General features: G+C 37.6%; 2 protein-coding genes across 5 annotated transcripts in view; one reads left to right on the top strand and one right to left on the bottom strand.

Annotated features, from left to right (window-relative positions):
- The window catches only part of CDKL3 (cyclin dependent kinase like 3), a 126,353-nt gene extending 123,973 nt beyond the window's left edge, over positions 1 to 2,380 (bottom strand). For 2 of the 3 annotated variants that reach the window (XM_058278799.2, XM_071210036.1), the window contains exons 1-2: positions 2,173 to 2,380; positions 1,596 to 1,781 (exon numbers count right to left, since the gene is read on the bottom strand). In XM_058278799.2, the coding sequence (XP_058134782.1) occupies positions 1,596 to 1,760 (165 nt within the window). In that variant the 5' untranslated portion in view covers positions 1,761 to 1,781; positions 2,173 to 2,380. The remainder of the gene's footprint in view (positions 1 to 1,595; positions 1,782 to 2,172) is intronic. The other variant, XM_058278790.2, reaches the window with a different exon arrangement.
- A 38-nt stretch (positions 2,381 to 2,418) lies between these two features.
- Positions 2,419 to 16,588, top strand: UBE2B (ubiquitin conjugating enzyme E2 B). Of its 2 annotated transcripts, none has more exons than XM_058278928.2 (6): positions 2,419 to 2,519; positions 7,375 to 7,455; positions 8,842 to 8,867; positions 11,431 to 11,520; positions 14,143 to 14,231; positions 15,296 to 16,588. In XM_058278928.2, the coding sequence occupies exons 2-6, from the start codon at positions 7,430 to 7,432 to the stop codon at positions 15,422 to 15,424; spliced, it is 360 nt and encodes a 119-aa protein (XP_058134911.1). In that variant the 5' UTR covers positions 2,419 to 2,519; positions 7,375 to 7,429; the 3' UTR covers positions 15,425 to 16,588. The 2 variants fall into 2 exon arrangements, with proteins under 2 accessions (XP_058134911.1, XP_004475961.1); XM_004475904.4 differs by lacking the exon at positions 2,419 to 2,519 and adding an exon at positions 5,287 to 5,501.
- Positions 16,589 to 19,890: the final 3,302 nt, after the last annotated feature.

A 19,890-nucleotide genomic window follows, 5' to 3' on the forward strand; every position in this document is an offset into this window, starting at 1 on the left:
AGACAGACACTGGTATCTTTCACAAAATCAAAACATCTTTACTGACTTTAACTTTCCTTGTCATTATCTAGAAACAAAGCAGTTCCAACAATCCACAGATGCCTAATATGTTTCTCCTATTTAGAAAGCAAATTGATCCATCATATCTAACATGGACTTACAGAGAAAAGAAAACATTACTTTTGTATCAGATAAAGATGAACAAGAAGAGCATCTGCTTTTCTTCACCACATATTAAAACATCTAGAATACACTATCAAGGACACAAACATTAAAGTGATATGATAAATCCTATAAATAAAATACACATGTTTAAATATTTTTTAAATTACTAGTTTCAGTACTCAGTCCCCAAGAAATGTATGTGCTCCTTACTCCACACTTAGGAATTCTTTCCCCTGACCTGACCTGACCTGTTATACACACACATGCACGAGTCTATCTTATGCTCTGATCTTGATATTGTTCCCCACTCTAAAAGCTTACCTATCATCTTTACTTGAAAGTCCTTCCGTCACCTCATATTCAACATTTCTAAAATTGAACTAGTTCCCCTTCTCTATCCCAAACCGTTATGTCCTTTTGATCTTTTGTATTTCCATCAATGGTACCAGTCACAGAACTGCAAAGATACCTATGACTCCTCCCTTTTATTTTCTTCCATCTGCTTTCATTTCTTCTTTTATAATATATCATATTCTAACTTTACCTTCCATTCACATTTACATGAGGAAGGGCCCTCAAGACATTTACCACAATTCCAAATTAAACTCAGAAGAGATCTCCCTGCTTTTGGTCTCTCAGCCTCCAGTCTATTCTACATAATAGTGCTAGACTGATAATTACAGAAAGTTTTTTTCACCCTGGGGTCAAAACTTTCACTGATGTTCCAGCTCTTACAAAATCAAATTTTGACCTTCAGCCTAAAAAACAAGACATCACAATCTATCTCCAACTTATTTCTCTAATTTTACCTCTTTCTACTTCTATACAGGAAACTCTATAAACAAAATGTCTCTGTCCTTTCCACTCTGCTCTTGGTCCTCTGCTGTGTGCTTAGTAGTTTGCTAATATGAAGTACCATAATTTCAGCTCTACACTAAATCTTACCCTTCTTTTAAAGCCAAGTTCATGTCTCATTTCCTCCAAGAAACCTCCCTGCCTAAAAGGATTTTGTATTAATCATTTGGCATTTATTACGTGCTACTTTTTATTCAATGTTATTTTCATGTTCTCTTGTTATTCTGATTAAATTGTAAGAGTCCTTAAAATCAGAAATTGTCTTTTACCTCTTTATAGTCCCATATCTAGCACCACTGCCTTGCACGAAGTAGGCCATTTTTATTAAGAGTTTACTACACTTATATCTGAAGAAATATTTCCCAATATTTAGAATAGGTTTTGTTAAATAATACACAAACATATGCATATTTTATCACTATAAAATTACAAATTATATTAATAGACAATAAGACAAGGTATCACAGTTTTCAATCACATGCCTTAGTACATATATTAACTGAAATGTTCCATTATACAATGTTTTATTCCATAACAATTTCTCTAACGGAGAAATTAAAGCAAAAGAAACAAACCTTTAGAAACTTTATTTCTCTTGTTGCAATTTTGTTGACAGATTTTTCTGGTTTCTCATAAAATATCTTAATGGCCACTGTCTGCCCAGTATCCTTATGTTTACACTTCATGACTGTTCCATAACTTCCCTCTCCCACTTTTCCAAGGATTTCATACATCTCCATTTTCAGGTCTGACTTTTACTTCTTCATAGAAATAAAGAAAGAAAATATTAAACGTTTATACTTTCATTTATTCAAGTTCGATAACGCAGTTCCAAAATAAACCCATACTTTCAAATATAGAAACAGGAAAAATCGGAATCTTTTTTACAGTGACTGGCAATTCTACCAGGCAGGCAGTCAATTGCCCTGTGGGGTCCCGCCCTCAAGGTTAACTTAGGGGTCCTCCTGCTGCTTTGGTCATTCCCATCAACACTGAGATTCCCTTATTAAATGTCAAACGTCCATCAAGCGTGGGCTCCCCATACATCCTCTAATCCTCCAGCCAAATATCGGGGACCCTGCACTACTGGCAGTCGCCTACATATTAGGCCCCGACATTCAGCTTCAACTTCACCCGCTCCTCAAACCGTACGTCTGAGTCCCGGACCAGTGTCGCGCCCTTCGCCCCACTGTCGACCTGGTTCGGGCAGCCGCCACCGCGTCAGCCCATCCTGCAATCCTGCTGGCCTGGCTCCGTTCAGTCCCAGCCGGGCAGCGGCACACAGACAGACTTCGCCTGCTGGTCCCGCCAGTTCCCTGCCGTCCGGTACCATGGCAACGGCGATGCGGCCAGCGCGCTTGGGTCCTAGCGCGCAAGACCGGAATACTGACTGCCCTCGACCCGGAAGGGAAAGTGAGAAGCTGCAGAAGCAAGCTTCTAGAAGGCTCTAGTGAGACGCAAGCGGGTTTGGCGTTGCTCAAACCCGACCTCTTCACAAGGTTAGTTTTGAGTTTGAATGGGGAGCGTCCTCATTTTGACTGCAGCGTGAGTACGCCTCCAAGTCCGCTAGGAGAGGAGGACCGAGACCGAGGCTTGTCTGGCCTACCTCGTAGAACCCTAGGCTGGACCAAGTCTAGACCCTTGTGCTGGGTCAAGGAGGGGTTTCGTTCCTAAGAAGTCTTGTGTGATTTTAGCTACGTTAATATCCCATAGGCCTGAGTTCGACCTCAGCTGTTGACATTCATATTTAAAACGGATATAAGATGCTTTTTAAGTTGTTAAGAACATTTCTTGAACATTTGCTGTAAGCTTTTAAAGTTTTTCCATCACCTTGTAATCCTCTGTAAAAACTCACTACATTCAAAACTCTGGAACACCCTCTTTGGGAAAGCAAATAATTCAAAGGGGTCTGTCTCGTGTGACATACAAGGGCATAGGAAAAAGTCAAGTGTCTGATTGCTTAAGAACTAGACATGGAATTCAGCTTCCAGTGAATAGCAAGGATCTCACAGGAGCAAGTGCCCAGGGAGTCCCATCTTTCTCGGGGCTTTAATCTCTTTTTTTTTTTTTTTTTTTTGTAAAATAAATGTAAAAGGCCAAATCTTGCCATGTTTTGCCCAAATAAAAGAAAGGGCATTATTATATCCAATAAATTCTACTCCAGTGGTTTCCATGGCAGCATGCATATTTAAAAAGCACCGGCAGAACCTTTTAAAAGACCCCTAGAGATTCTGATTTAATTGGGATGGGGTAAAGGTATTGGTTGTTGAGCTATGCACAAAGGGAAAGGAGGGGTGGCCATAGTTTTCGTTTTCTCCAGCAAAATATTCAAAATTTTCCATTTGGGAAGTTACCGAAACGTGTTTTAAAATACTTCCTGTCCATGAGTAAAAATGGCAGCCCAAACTTGCTGTAAAGCATATTTTTCAGTATTTACTGTAGGTTAAATATTTGCAAGGGACACGTCATAAATATGACTGAGCCCCTGCCCTCATTGAGCTCACAATCTAAAACTGCAGAATCGAGTTTACGATGATAGCTTTAAAATTATTCTTACTACAAATAATAGGTTAGGGCATTCCTGGTGATCAGGACAGCCAATTCTTCCCTATACACGTCTCTAACACTGTGAGGCACCTTCATTAATTAGTCAAAAGTGTTATTTCATTTTGAAGAACCATTAACTCAGTTTCCAATAGTTATAAGTTGCAATGAAAACAGGAATTTTTAAAAAACGTATCTGTTCTTTAGCCTTTTCTGTTTATCATTTCCCTGCACGTAAATGTGTTTTCCTCCGTAGCTGTGAGGAGGATTAAGATTGTTACGGCAGAAAGACCGAGAAAAAATTTTTTCAACTTTTGATTTAGAGAATCACATTTGTGAGGGCATAGCAGGAACTACAGAGAGTGAGGCGTGGTTAACTTGATCACCAAGGCAGTCGCTCAAGGCAAGAGATAGAATTCAGGATTTCAATAAAGTGGGGTACTGAAAAAGTGGGAAAAGTTCGTTTTTTGGTTCCTTGGAAATGTGGGCAAGCTGAAGAAAGTCGGACCAATGCCAAGATCCTCATTTCCCCCACCTTGAGGTGAGGAATTGATCATAGGGATCCACAGGTACTTACTAAGAGTTGTCCTGAACAACAAAGACCTGGAGCCAGGAAGAGAGAGCTATAGAGGGAACTAGATGACTAAAAAACTGGCAGGGTCAACACCCTGAGTCCCTATGGGAAAGGGAGCACTTCTGGACTATTCGGCTTCCTGGCTAGTGTAGGAAACCAGAAAAAAAGATCCCAGGCTGGATATATAACCCCACCCATGTCAGCAAAATCTCTCCCCCAGATCTGCATTTTATTTGTAGGCTTCTTGGAAAAGCACCACCCAACCATACTCTTGATATGATGCCCTTACAATTTCTTGACATGCATCGGTACTCTACAGTACTCAAACCCTCGGACTACGGCACAATCCTCAGGTGAGAGCAGACCCATACAAGAAAAACAAAACTAACTACATGTTGAATTCTAAGCAAGCTTTGAACAGTAAGTTAACCATCTCCGCCCAGAATTTACAACCCTGGAAACGCCAGTAGAAAGCAGAAACTGCCTTATTTGGTGACCCTAAAGCATTCATGGGCATTTTGTTTTGTGTGGGCTTCAACGTTCAATGCTACTCTTAAGACGGTGCTCCCATTCCACCAGATTTGATAAAGCAGTGAACCAACCAGAGGGGGGGAGGGGCTAAGTTCAAATTATTTTGGGCTCCGTGCACGACTTTCCGATAAGACTTTTTCTGTACCTGGTACAAGTGACGAAAAACTAAAGCCCCCTAAACTTATATACCCGCTTCATAGAGCCGGCTGAAACTCGGATCCAGGAGACACCTTCACGTGATCCATTCTAATACCGTCATAGGGACACGTGGTTCTAGATACTTGGGCCCCCTCCCCCTCTGGGGTGGATTGTTGACAACGCCGCCGGCAGTCACGTGATCTTACGTCATCCCACCTCCTTTCCCTGAAATCTCTGGCCCCGGATGCGTCCCTCGCTTCCCCACTCGGCCGAGCCTAATCTAGGGAAGAGGGGGAGACGGGGTGGAGTTTCTGTCTCAGTATCTCTTAATCCATAATCTGTTTCCTGAGAACAGAGACCACAAATTTGTCGATTCGCTCATGAAGCCAAAATGGGAGCGGTCCCTGATACAAGTGTCCCCGAACGAGCGCTCATACATCCCCCCTCCCTTTCCTTCTCCCCCACCTCTCTGTGGTACTGGCGGAGGGCGGAGGGATCTGGAGGCGGCGGAGGGAGACGTCATTGCAGGGTTGTTTGTCAGCCTCGGCCGCGGCGGTGGTGACCCACAGTAATTCGGCCGCCGCGCCGGGGGGTGGGGGGGCTGTGCGGGACTCTTTTCTATCAGACTGACCGCGGGGCAGCTGGGGAGCATGTCGACCCCGGCCAGGAGGAGGCTCATGCGGGATTTCAAGCGGTAAGGGCCTTAACCTTCGTTTAGCTGGAGGCTCCTCCCTTAAGCTTCGGGACTGCAGGACGGGGATCTCAGACATCTTCCCCTCATGACCCTAGGGGGTCGACTGTGAGCCTTAACCAGACCGATGGAGCCCATTTCTAGCCTCCCCTCCCTTTTAGCTGCTCAGTCTGGGGTAAAAATTTTCCGTACTTCCCCAGCCCGTCCCTAAGAAAGTAAACAAAAAGGTTTACTATCGGCCTTAGGCCTCTCTGCCACCCGCTACGGCCAGTTGCCCGAAGTCTTGCCTTAGCGCTCAAACGTCATGCCCCCGGCCCTGCGTCCTTTGGAGCACCCTTACTATCCCGTGAAAGTAAGTTCTAGTGCAGAAGCTTATGCCCCGCCTGCTGCTCCAGTCAGCTTTGTTCGATGGCTCCGCGGTCACCTCTGAGGGGCAAGATTTGAGCAGAAAGGGCCACCCCCCCCCCCCATTCCTTTCCATTCTGCAGTGAGGGTGGGGTCTGCAAAGCTAAGGCCGAGGTTGCTAATCCTTTCTGCGAAACCCGATTCTGCTTCCGCCGGCCTGGAAGGACCTTGAGAGCTGGCTGGCTGGCAACCTCAGCAGCCAGTGCTTTCTGGAACTCAACTCTGTGACTGGTGTATAAAGCCCTATCTATAGTCTCCAAAGTCTGGAAAAAATGCCTTCCCTCAGACGGGCGCTAACCTGATACTCCCTGGGCCTCCTTTTTGTAAGTTAGGGTTTTATTTATTGAGACGCATTGGAGTTAGTGAGAAGAAAATCTTTTCTTTTTTCCTCCCCAAATACCTTTTACAGAATACTTGGAAGTAAAAAGATAGAGGGTGAGCAAATTTAACAGTGTGATCCTCTGCACAAGCCGCCTTAGTTGAAACAAAATGTCTGGTATAAGAGCTTAGACTAGCCGCTCAGGAAGTAACCTTTCACCTTCCCCGTGAAGCTTTAGGTGAGGCGTTTGGAAGCCATTGTATTGGGCTTTGGTAAACTTCTGAATTCATTTGTAGCTTCTCTTAACTTTTCTTTTGACGGCCTCCAAACAGTATGCTTCCTCTTTGGATTCAAATCATCGTGGCCTAATTTGCTTTAGGTTGACTAAAAAGAACCATTTTTGTGTGGACTAATGGGCAAAGTATCATACCACATGACAGTCAATACGTAGTTGTATATATAATGTAGCGTTTATTTTTATTGAGGCGTGACAGTCTTTGAAAGGAAATGCTCTACTTGGTGCAAAGGTCTTTGTAAAGCTTGAAGTCAGTTGATTTCAGATGAGCCCCCAAAAACTTATAGTTCGTGTCCATTGTTCCCCTGATTTCCTTAATGCTTTTCTTCTGACTTGAACAGTTTTCCAAGGATCTTCAGGTTACAAGAATTTTACTATGAGGAATTTGGAAGGAAGTTTTGTGTTAAGTTCCTGGTCAGCAGTGCAGAACCTTTAAGACTGACAGAAAACCAGATTGAAGCTTCTGACTTTGAAAACCATTATTAATGGAAGCATATGAGATAAAGTACCTCTCCTTCCTAAAACTAGTTACCTATTTGAATTTTTTTTCCTGTTTTTTCATTGTTTTTTTTTTTGCCCACGATATCTGTATTTTTTTAATGTTACATTCTACAAATATAAGAGGTTCCCATATACCCCATCCCCCTCCATTTTAATTTAATATGTGTTTTCAGTTCTATAGTTTACACTGAGGAACTTTTTTTAAAGTCACGGTTCATTCCAGCTCAGCACAAGAACAAGGAAATGAATTTAGATTGTGTCACAAAAAATGGTGTTATAAAGACCATAGGTGTTCTATTTGGCTTCTTTACCAGGCTTAATAGTCAACTTTTTAAATTATTACTCTGGATTCCTAGATTGCAAGAGGACCCACCTGTGGGTGTCAGTGGCGCACCGTCTGAAAACAACATCATGCAGTGGAATGCAGTTATATTTGGGTGAGTTGAAAGATAAAACAAATGATAGGTATTGTGTTTCTTTGGGAAAAGTGAATATATAACAAATGTCTAGTATAAGAGGCTGAGGGTGGTATAAGGAGTTTTAAGGACTGAAACTGCTGGGTAAATTTTTAAACATTTTTGATAAAAGTTTTGGTACTTACATAGAATTTATTTGTACTTTGGAGTTATTACATGCTGTTTTATGGTCATGATAAAAATAACCATTTAAAACCAAGTTGAATGGAATAATAAAGGGGAAAAGAAAAAATGTTTTGAACGAAATGTACCAAGCACATTTTCAATAAATGCTCACATTTATTAAAACTGGAACCAAAAATATTGAGAACCTTCACTGTGGCAAGAATTTAAATGAAAATATTTCACAGCCCAGTGTAAATTGAAACTGAGTGGTGTCATTCAAGAGGCACTTTTGAGGAGCAGATGTAGCTCAAGTGGTTGAGCACCCGTTTCCCGTGTTTGAGGTCCTGGGTTCAATCCTTGGTACCTCCTAAAAAAGAGACAGTCATACCTGTTATATATATTTTATATATATATAAAATGTGCTTTTAATTCAAAATTTCCATTTGCCTTTTCTTTGGTATTTCTGGACCTGATCCATTTCTCTTTTACTCTTTTTAAACTAGGATTTTCACTAAAATTTAAACCTCAGGTTTGTTTCAAAGGACTACTTTCATAAGCAGAGTTCTCATTTGCAACAAAGTCAAATGACAAAAGTCTATCTTAAAGACAAGTGAAAAAGCTAATGACGTCTACCCTTTTAGAGTGACGTGATCTTCTGTTAAATCCAGACTGTTACACTACTTTAAGGTTCTGAATGTGCCTTGCAAGTAATAATTAAACAATGCTGCTGTATAGGAAAGATGAAATTGGAGGCAAGGAAAAGATCAGGGGGAAAAGTGGCTTTCCTGTTACATCTGTTATGTATAACCAATTTGAATAGGAGCTATTGATGAGAACTACAAATTGTTGGAAACCAGAACACTTTGATTTGGTGCTTTATAATTGTCTTAAATAACAGGATATTGATTTCCGGCTTATTGTTACAAATTGGACTGTTTTTTCTAAGAATACACATATTTACAGATTGGTCAGCATTTATGGATTGAATTCTTCTTTTGTGATAAAATTAAAAGTGCTTTTTTTTTTTCCAAAAAAGCTTAGAAAATGAAAATTATTCATTATGCCTGTGTCTGTGAAAATCAAGGCCTAAGGCAGTATCAAACTAACAATATCCTAAAAAGTCCACAGATAATCAAAATTAGCCTCTCTTTCCCTTTCGGAGTTTATCCTTACTACTTTTGAAGATCATGAAAAAAATCTGAATGAAAAACTAATTTTAATCAGAAATCTTCTTGTTTTCAGACCAGAAGGGACACCCTTTGAAGATGGTAAGTCATTCTCATTTTGTATTTTATATTAGAGTTAACAAAGGACTCAGTTTCCACAATCAGCTTGACCACACCTCCATTGACAGTTGCCGCTGTTACTTTGATATTTAGTGGTAGAACTGTATGCCTAGATGGCAGGATCTGTGTTAAGAATAGTTTATATTTAAATGGCCTTGTAGCATGCTACAGTTGGGGAAATGGTTAAGCAAATTATGTGGACTTAAGTTCTGGAATGTTATGTATCTGTTGAAGATTAATAAGATAGATCTGGGTATATGTCTGATATATTGGGTAGGAAAATAAGTTTCATTATTAATGTATATTGTAGACTGTTCGTTTTTAGTACGTGCATACATGCAAGAGTATGTGTGTGTTTTTAAAAGGGTTATATATATCACATTGTTAACAGTGATTACCTCTAGGTAAAAGTAAGGTATTAAAGGAGGTACTTAAGGACTTCAACTTTTTTTCTCTATACCAGGGGTTCTCAAGTGTGATCCATAAACCATTTATAGTCCCTGAGACCCTTTCAGGGGGTCTGCACGATCAAAAATGCCTTCATAATAACACTAAAACATGATTTGCCTTTTTCATTCTATAGACATTTGCATTGATGGTACAAAAGTAATGGTGGCTAAAACTGTATCTCAGCACAAATTGAGACGTTGGCACCCATCTGTACTAATAATCATACTCTTTGCAGTTTAAAAAATGCCATTTCAGCTAAAAATGTCTTGATGATACCATAAAAATTATTAATAGTATTAAATTCCAACCTTTGAGTATATGTGTTTTTTAAATATGTTGTGTGATGAAATGGAAGTGCTCATAAATTCACATGTATCCTGAAGTATGATGGCTGTAGGAAAAGCACTTCTGTAGTTAAGAGTTGCAACCTGAGCTGGCACATTGTTCAAGGAATATTTTTACTTGAAAGAATGATTGACACACAATGCGGCAGATATCAATAGATATGATCAGTGATGTGCTGGAGGCAGTTTGTATGCATGCATGAGAGCCAGTTGTTGAAATCTCAGGAATTTTTGTGAGCTGGCAGCCAGTCTGTAAAAATTAAATAATATTTTTCAATATTATTTTCACTTATTACAGTTAATAAGTGCTCAAAGCTTATCACTTCCTAGTTATTTTTATCACATTTTTCTATTACGGTGCTTTTGAGGTTGCTTATGTTTATTGTGTCTATTTGGTGGAAATACCATAAAATGAAATGCTATTGCATGCATCTCTTCCCACCTTCATATTCAGGACCTCACATCAGAGGCTTGGAACCATGGTGGGAGTGTTTTGGACTAAAGTATAAACTTTAAAAATAAATAATTACGTATAAGGCTAACTTCATTATTTAATGGTTCATTTCAGAGTGCATCTTTTAAATTAATATACCAAAATATAAAGAATATGCCTTTGATTTTGCTTGTGCCTTCAGTTTATCTAATCCAGAATTCCCAATCAACAAAATGCAAAGAAGTAGAAGTTGTTTAACAAATATACAACTAGTGAAAATATTATAAAGTATTTTACAAAATAGAAACTTCTGATTTTGGTAGACTGGAGCCAGAATGGTTTGTTTAGGCTAAGTAAGTTTGTTTTGTTGAAACTGCATTGATGAAATAAGGAAAGAACATTCTAGAAATATCTGGGATGATTTAAAGTTTTATTAGCTTTGTTAGATATGTGTCTCAACTTGTTGAGTGTGGCCAAAGGATTGTAGTTGGAGAACCTTCCCAACCTTCAGGATGGATTTCCTTAAAATAAAAGGCTCTGGGTAGTTGAATAAACACTAACAGGGTCTAGAAAGACAAACACAAAATCATTAATAGTGGTTATTTTGGGAAAATAGAATCAGAATTGGTGTTGAGCATCCTTAACTTATTTATATACTCTAGATTTTTATTTAAACTGAAAAAAAATTTACCATGTTGGTCTATAACCAATGGTCAGTAGTTAAAATAAAGCATAACAATTCTTGGTATAAACTTGATATGGGGACAGAACAGGACCCATGTCTCCAATCTTAGTCATTTGCCATGTGGTAGTCATCGCCTCTCAGAATCCTTTGGCACACATATACACGCCCCTTCTGAGGTATCATTATTTGTAGTTCCCCAAATGTGCGTTTTTTTCCATCACCCCTGTTGGGTATTTAATCATCTACCCCATAAAAGACACATCTGTGTTCCTGTGGGTGTGAACCCATTTGTAAATAGGACCTTTGAAGATGTAAATTTATCCATAAGCATTTCATATTTTTAAGCTATTGTAAGTGGACCAAATATACATTTTAAATATTGGTAACTGAGCCAAACTGCCTTCTGAAAATAGGACAGTTAACACTATAACCATTAGCATTTGAGTTCTCCAGGTGCTTGCTAATATTTTGTGTTAGAAGTCTTCATAAAAAGTGTATTCAGTATGTTTATGTTAAATAATACTAATTTCTGTGTGGTTGTACAAAAACTAGTAAGAGTTTGTGTATTCATTGTTGAAAAGGTTAAAAAGTTGTCCCTGTCTTTACCATAGTTGTTTATTTTTTCCTGTCTAGGTACTTTTAAACTAGTAATAGAATTTTCTGAAGAATATCCAAATAAACCACCAACTGTTAGGTTTTTATCCAAAATGTTTCATCCAAATGGTAAGTAGAATTTAATAGATTTTGCAAATGATAGGGAAAAAAAGAGTTGTTTCCCTCCTAGTTATTGCCTCTTCTCACTGTTAGGGCCAACTTCTAGGTTTTTTTTTTTTAAATAACTTTTGGTTTAACAATAAGATGTGTTTATTTGTAGAAAATGTGAAAGATTAGAAAATGTGTCACTTTTAACTTTCTTTTTAAAAATACAAATAAATGCTTATACAAGACTAGGATCATGCTATGTATAAACTTAAAGGTAATTTTTTTACATACTATAAACATTTCCCCTTATTAAAGATTCTGCACTGATAAAATGCTCTGTTGTATGGGTTTACCATAACTTGTTTAATCAGTGTCCAGTTGATGGTTGTTTCAATTGTTTACAATTGTAAATAGCACTTTGAACATTCTTAAAAATATTCTTTCCAAACCCCATGATTATTTCCTCAAATTTTTAGAACTGGAATTACTAAGTCAAAGATTGTACATTTTTAAGACCTCTAATGCAGTTTTCCATTTTTTTCTTCAAAAGTATTGTTTCCATTTGCATTTTGAAGATAAATTTATTTTATTACTATATTTCATAAGTGTTGAGCAACTCTTGTTACTAAATTTGGTCTTTATTGACTTCTTGCTGTTGGCTTCTATTATATTTATATTCCTGAATGTTAAATTACCATGTGAAAGGCTTCTTTTCAAAATCTTTACCTTTGCTCATTTAAATGGGATCTTGCCCTGTCAGCTTGCTTACTTAGAGTTAGTATTGCCTGTGTCTCAACTCCCTATATCTATAACTGAAATCAGCAAATTAATAGGGAAACCATGTATTCTGTTCTTTCTCATCCTTCATATATTAATAGCGTGGTGTCTCTTCTGAGTACTTTTTTTTTTAAGGTTCTTACAGCATTGCTGAGCAATTCTTAAATTGGGTAACATCCCATTAAGAAAGTAGAGCACACCCTGAGTACATTTTTGTTATTTTTCTATGTTTTTTTTTGTTTTGTTTTTAATCTTTATTGAAGTATAATTCATATCCCATACTATTCAGTTATTTTGTTTATCCATTTATTAGTTGATGGCTTTCTGGTTCTAATTTACTTTTGGATTATTATTAAAAAATAGTCACTAGTTCAAAACTTTTAAATTGTTTTATACTTTTATGAGTTTCATAGAAATGATTTCTGCTCTGGGCATACTAAATTTGATGTTCTTATGAGATATACTGTAAGTAGTTGACTCTGTTCCTGGACACATTAATGGTGGCTGAGGCCATGGAAGTGAGAGTGATTGCCCAGAGGGTGTATAAAGTGTAAGGCAAAAGATGTCCTAGGATAGAGCCCTGAGGAATGATAGTGTAGCTATAAAACTTAGATGCATTTACCCTTTGTCAACATAGCATTTCTACTTAGAGAAATTTATCCTGAAAATATATATATATATATATATAGCCTCACAAGTGAGTAAAAATTTATGTTGATTATTTTTATTTTCACATTATCAGTCCAAGGAGGGGGAAAAGCCTCCCAAATGGTTAAGACTTTTAAAAAGTGTTAATTATTTTTTGTCTGGTTATAAAAGGAATATCCTCAGTTATAAAAAGATCATAAAATACAAGAACGGGTTTTTTTTTTAAATCACTTATAATCCTAATACTTAGACATAACCACTACTTAAATTTTGGCATTTTGGCATTTAGTGCTAAAGCTGTTTTTGTAACTGCATATACTTTTAAGTACATTAATATTGGTTATATGAATATTATTACTCATTCAGTCAATCCCCTCTTTATTGGGCCACAAAGGTGGTTTCTAATTTTTCACTCTTTTTTTTTTTTTTTTTTTTTTAAGATTTGTTTATTTCTCTCCCCTCCGCCCCCCCACCCGGGTTGTCTCTTCTCTGTATCTATTTGCTGCGTCTTTGTCCACTTCTGTTGTTGACAGCAGCACGGGAATCTGTGTTTCTTTTTGTTGCGTCATCTTGTGTCAGTTCTCTGTGTGTGCGGCGCCATTCCTGGGCAGGCTGCGCTTTCTTTCGCGTTCGGTGGCTCTCCTTACGGGGTGCACCCCTTGCGCGTGGGGCTCCCTACGCGGGGGACATCCCTGCATGGCAGGGCATTCCTTGCACGCATCAGCACTGCGCATGGGCCAGCTCCACACGGGTCAAGGAGGCCCAGGGTTTGAACCGCGGACCTCCCATGTGATAGACAACCACTGGGCCAAGTCCACCGCCATAATTTTTCACTCTTGAATTAATATTAAAGTCATCCTGTAGATAAATCTATATGTGTGTCTGTGATGAATTCCTTAGAGTGGGATTACTTTATCAAAAAACAAGCAGTTTTTCAAGAGCTTTATTTAAGAATATTTTAAAACAGGATTTTAAGTAGATTTGCTATATGGTGTGTGTTAAAAAAAAAAACTTAGCTCCCATTCAGCCTGCTGATGAAAAGATAACAGAATATAAACTCATATAAAAATGTGAGTTTTGAGATACATTTTCTTTTGAGACAGAAGAATTAGATACTACAGTTACTGCTTAATGTTTAAAACTTCTCACTGAAAGATTTCTCTTACCTGGTAGATGTGACAAAGTTAATAGTAACCAATTCTAGTGTTGTTTTTGCAGTGTATGCTGACGGTAGCATATGCTTAGATATCCTTCAGAACCGATGGAGTCCAACGTATGATGTATCTTCTATCTTAACATCAATTCAGGTAAGTATGTATTGGGATGCATCCTAACTTTTTAAAAGTTCTGTGGGATACAGTCAACTTTTTTAGGAGCAATCTAAAAGACCAGGTGAGCAAAATAAGTTTCCTAGCACCTACCTAACCAGTGGCAGAGTTCAGACAAGAACCAGTTTGGTCTGTTTTTTTGTTAGTGACCATAGCGGATAAAATTCATATTCCCTTTTCTGATTGTGTGTAAGGGAAGTGTTTATATAGATTAAGCTTATTCATGTCTGTGAAACATTGCCATAGGTTGTCAAGAATCCAGAATATCTTAAGGAAAGAGAAAGATTACTACTTGAAAAATACATAAGAAACTGGCAAGTGCAGAGTAGCATTGACTATGTTGCCCCAGCCAAGAAATTCTATTTAAAAAGTATGTTAGCTATTTGCCAGAGAGAGCAGTATGACCATATTTTGAGTTGACCTTGAATGATAGTTTTAGAAGGGGGTTGGAGATGTTTTAGTTATGTAGATCTGAGAGGATTAGAAGTAATAATTTTGCTTTTGACCTTTTTAAAGTTTTTTCTATCACATTTCTTAATTTTGGTCATTTTTTAAGCATTGCTTTCAACCTTCCCATTTAGTTCCCTCCCTGTTAGATGTATATATTTTGTTTATTCAAGGAAACGAGATTCACCACTCAGCATACTATTGGACATTTGCAAAGTAACCACAATAGGGTTTAACTTTGGAGAAAATGTTGGTTGCTAAATTATTTATAGATATTATGTATTTTTCTTCAGGTTAATAAGAAAGTGTCAGTATGCTGGAAGATACTGTTGTTTTCTGATTTCTTTGAAATTAGAGGTCTTGAAGTAATTTGAGACGTGTTTGTTTTGGAGGCTTAAATTCTCTAGCAGCAGAAATCTCTAATTATAGTATTTATCAAGCCATTTTTGAAAGTATTTAGACATAAGAATATGTAAGATATTCTAATCTCTGCTCTGTGTTCTCTATTAAATAATTTGTTGTTTTGTATAACTTTTCATGAACCCCCCACCCATTGATATAAAGAATAAATCTGCAAATCTCTTCTTTCCTTCTAGTCTCTGTTGGATGAACCAAATCCAAACAGTCCAGCCAATAGCCAGGCAGCACAGCTTTATCAGGAAAACAAACGGGAATATGAGAAAAGAGTTTCAGCCATTGTTGAACAAAGTTGGAATGATTCATAATAGATAACTGGTCTGTTAATCTTTTTTCATCATTGTTGTGTATAATTTACCTCTCAGTAGAAAGGCTAACAAATTTTAAGTGCCACCTGTTTTAAGGATTCTGCAGAAAAAAAATCCTTCAGTTTAGAACCTACAAAAGCTTGTGTATCTTGATTAATGTACTTTTTATTGCATGGTGTGAACTAAGTTATTGCTACATAAATTTGTAATATATCCTGTTTGTATTTTTTTCCAAGTGTATAATGTTGGTGTGGAGTTTTCATGACAGAATATACACATTTTGTAAATCTGTACTTTTTTCAGATATTGAATGCCTTATTTTTGAATTCTTTAGATTTTTAAATTGGAGAAAAGCACTTAAAGTTTTTTATATATGAATATTACATGTAAAGCTGTTAAAATACATAACTTCAGTGCAAGAGACTTTGTCACTTATTTCCTTATCTGTGTAGGAGGGGTTAATAAGTCTCTAGCTCTCCATTAATTGAAAATTTCAGTTCCAATTTCAAAAGAACAGATATATTTTATCAAGAAATTATTCAAATTTGATTTTAAACACCAATTATCATTTCAAATTTTACTTTGAATGTACCTATATTAGTTTTAATTGAGCAGTTATATACTTAACTGGTTTGATTCTGTCCAACTCTGTATTTAAGCCACCTGTTAAATGGTTTCTTTATGCACTACTTACTGTTAAACTGTACCCTTTGCAATTTTACACTTAGCACCTCTGCCATGAGCAGAGAGCTGATGTGGCTTATTTTGCTGCTTGGTAGCATCTTTAAAAGGTTTTTGATTAATGAAGAAAGTAAAACCATGAATATTTACCAAAAACATGTTCCACCATTAACAGTGAATAAGAATTGGTCATTGGTTTGAGAAAGGCAGGTGTTTAGAAGGAATCTTGGTGTAATCTAAACATTTAAAAACTGCTTCTTGCATATCTGTTTATTCTGGGAAAATGTTTAACACCAGGACCTGCTGAGTTGCTTTTTTTTTGTGGAGATTTTTTATTTTATCTCCTGAGATGTATAAAAGTTGTACTGCATTTTAGTTTATTGGATCAATTTAAACAGTATTGTACAAAGCTGAGACCAAGATATCCTATGCCTTCAAATAGTATAGAAAATGGAAAATGTACAAGTAAATTCTGTTAAACCATCTCTGTAGTCTTTCTAGTAGTTAAAACAGCTATTTTCCTATTTCAGTAACCCCAAGAGTTTCTTGTCATATTCCATATAATTTACAATTAACTTCTTTATTGGATGACTGGATTATAGGCTGGCAGTGCCTAGTCTACTCTTTAAGCAGAGTATAACATTGGAATGAATGAGTGCTGCTGGGCAAATTTTGGGGCAAATCATGGTCTTAGGGATCTTTGATACAAGAGTTCACTGACTAGAATCATGGTCAAAAAACTTTACATAAAGGTATTTTGGGGTCATATTAAATATGTGATGCTTTAATAGTTCAGCTCTAAAACAAGTGATAGTTCTATATACATTTACTCCAATGACTTTTAGATTAAATATTCAGGTCTGTAAGGGTCTCCCCTCTTATTTCATTAAATGCTATTTGGATAATTGCCACCAGTTTCAAGGATTCTGCAGAAAAAAATTCCACTTTTATCTTTAATGTTTTTTTTCTTTCCTTACTGAAAACTGGAAAATGCCGAATATTGATAGATAAAAGGGAGTTACATCTTAGACTTTGCCTGGAGGTCAGTGAGCTCTAACTTTTAAATTTAGCACATGCAGCAAAACTCACACCTAGTCCACATTCCCCTTGGAGAAAATCCTTCTCCATCTCTCAGTAACTCCTCCCAGTTTTTTACTGCAGCCTTAGAATAGATTCCTATTTCTTTGATTTGATTACCAGGTATAATACCAAGATTATATCATACAAAAAAAATACTGTTTTTTAACAGTTGGTTAATGTGTGATATGGCAAGAGACAAACTGTTATCAGAGGGAAAGTCAAATGGCTGAGATTTGAACCCAGGCAGTCTGGTCTTATAATCCATAACTGTGCTACCCTTAGGGATATTAAGGAATTAAATTTAGTTTTGGAAATGCTACTGAACTTAAATCATAAATATTCATTCCAATTTGTGGAAACACTTTAGTTGAGTTAGGTAGTTACATACATATTTGGAGCTATCCAATGAAAAGGTTTTGCTGACCATTTTTTTCCACCTCTTTTTAAAATATAAACAAGTAAAGTCTGGATATGGGAACGTTTTCTGGTCTCTGTTAGAAAGGACTGGCATACCAGTTATTTTTCCTGTTCCTAGAAATAACCTTGAATCTGTAGAAATTCATAACCCCTCTCCCAAAAAAGTAATGTAAGTAACTTCTGGAACTGATCTAAAAATTCATACTCATGCAGGTGAAAGGTAGTAAAGAAGAAAGCTATTAAAAGTGGAGGGTTTATTAAGTTTGTTTTATGATCAGTAGACAAGGTTGTTCCCCTCTACTCAATTTATTCATTTAGGACTCTTTAAGAGATAACCCAGGGGCTCGTGTCTAAGGTATTGTGATCTTGCAGTTCTCCCCAGATTTGGGAGGTAGGGGTCATTTCTGACCAATTTGGGGTTCCTGATGGCATTTTAAAAAATTCTTTCTATTGCACTCAGCAGTGCAGAAGAGTTCTGATGGAATCAGGTATGTGAGGATTATGTATATAAGTAATAGAAAGTAGGTGGGAAGCTATTAAAGGTATATGAAATGGTCCATAGGGCAAGTACCTTGTGCCAAGATACCCCATTTACTTCATTTACCATCTCAAAGAGAAAAAAATTTGAGCTGTTAAAAGATAGGGAAAAGATTACAGTAGTTTTTCAGGGTTGTTTTTTTTTTTTTTTTCCTTTTTCTCTTTTTTTCCTTCAGTTTAATATGACATAAAGCAAAGGCTTTAGACGGTAAATTTTTTTATTGAAAGGATTTTAAACAATCTTGTCAGTAATGTTTTGAAATTGCTTTCTCTTTGGCAAATGGAAGATTTAGAGTGGGGTAAAAAGCCTGCATGAGCAAACTTTCAGGAACTCCCATTTTACTAGGTACTAAAACCTTAGCTACATAATGTTTTTGTTTATCAATGATTTCTGGAATAACATGTTTGGGAAAACGCTTATTAATATTAATATAGCTTTATAGAAAAGTTGTTCCATAGTTATGGCCTTGGTTACAAGCATTATGCTTCTGTAGTCTTTGGGAAGGATAGCCAATCTGCAGTCTTACCTGAGGGAAAACTGGGATCCATAAAGTGCCGCTGGGTTAGGAACTTGTCTAGAATCAATCAGAGCCTTGCTCTGAAAGGATCTCCTCAGGCTCCACCAACCTCAACCATCACTTCCCATCCCTGAGCTGTTTCTTGCAATTGTACCTGGATTGAGGGAGGGGTTCTGTATTTTTAAGGCTGCCAAAATGCAAACATAAGAGCACCTAAGGCAAAAGGGTTGATTGTGCTGCTTTGTGTCTGAAGCTCAAAGAACACACTTGCCCTCCTGCCTTTACCCTTTACAAACAGCCATTTTCCAAGAATACCACAGCCCACGGACTGAATTTGACTAGCTACACTCGCTCCTGAACAGGAGAATTATCAAATGCAGGGGTTTGCAGCTGTTTTGCTGGCCCCTGAGTATTTTACAAAACTGAGTTGGGAAATGTTATTTTGGCATTAGTGCTAGTGCAAAGAAAACAAGAAATAGGAAGCTGCTTACCTACTACACCATTCTAAATCTGAGGAATACTTTTCCCTTCCAATAGGAAAAGATGCTTTTGCTTGACTGATAACCATCCTGGGCGAAAAAAGGAAGGAATCCTCAAATCATCAGCTTCAGCTAAAGACTTAAAACATCACCTCCAAAAAATAGCTACATTAGTGACCTTGCTGTGCTGTGGGCTTTGGTTACAGGACTGTTCATGTATGAGCACATAAGCCTTGATTTCAGATAGAGACTTCCTGCAACATGAGCAGGAAGGTTGTCTTCAGAGTGAAGACAAGGTCAATCTCAGGGGTGGTTGCAAAGGATCTTGTGCAAGCCAGAAAGATAAGCAGAGCACTTCTGGGGTCTTGGTCGTGGTGAGTTTGAACCCATCTGTGGGGGAAAGTTCCCCTCCCTGGCTTTTGTTAGCCCTTGCACATTGGCTCTGAGAGTACTGGGTCTCCTTTTCAAAGTAACATGAGAACAAGCCACGATGGCCATGCCACCCTCTCAAGACAAATCTGAGGGGTCAGACTGTAAGAGTAACAATAGAAGCACTAAAGATTGAGACTGAAAGCCTAAGACTGGGAAATGATTCCAGACTTTGACTGTCCACAGGCCTGGGCAGTGGAGCTAGGAGGAATCCTGCTCCTGCAGGATTCAAGTTCTGAGACCTCTGGGGACACCGTACATAGCAGTTCTCTTTTGTGTTGTAAAAGAACACAGTCAAAAGAAATAATTTGGTAAATACAGAAAG

Source organism: Dasypus novemcinctus, chromosome 2, assembly GCF_030445035.2.
Source record: "Dasypus novemcinctus isolate mDasNov1 chromosome 2, mDasNov1.1.hap2, whole genome shotgun sequence".
In the NCBI taxonomy this organism is placed as follows: domain Eukaryota; kingdom Metazoa; phylum Chordata; class Mammalia; order Cingulata; family Dasypodidae; genus Dasypus; species Dasypus novemcinctus.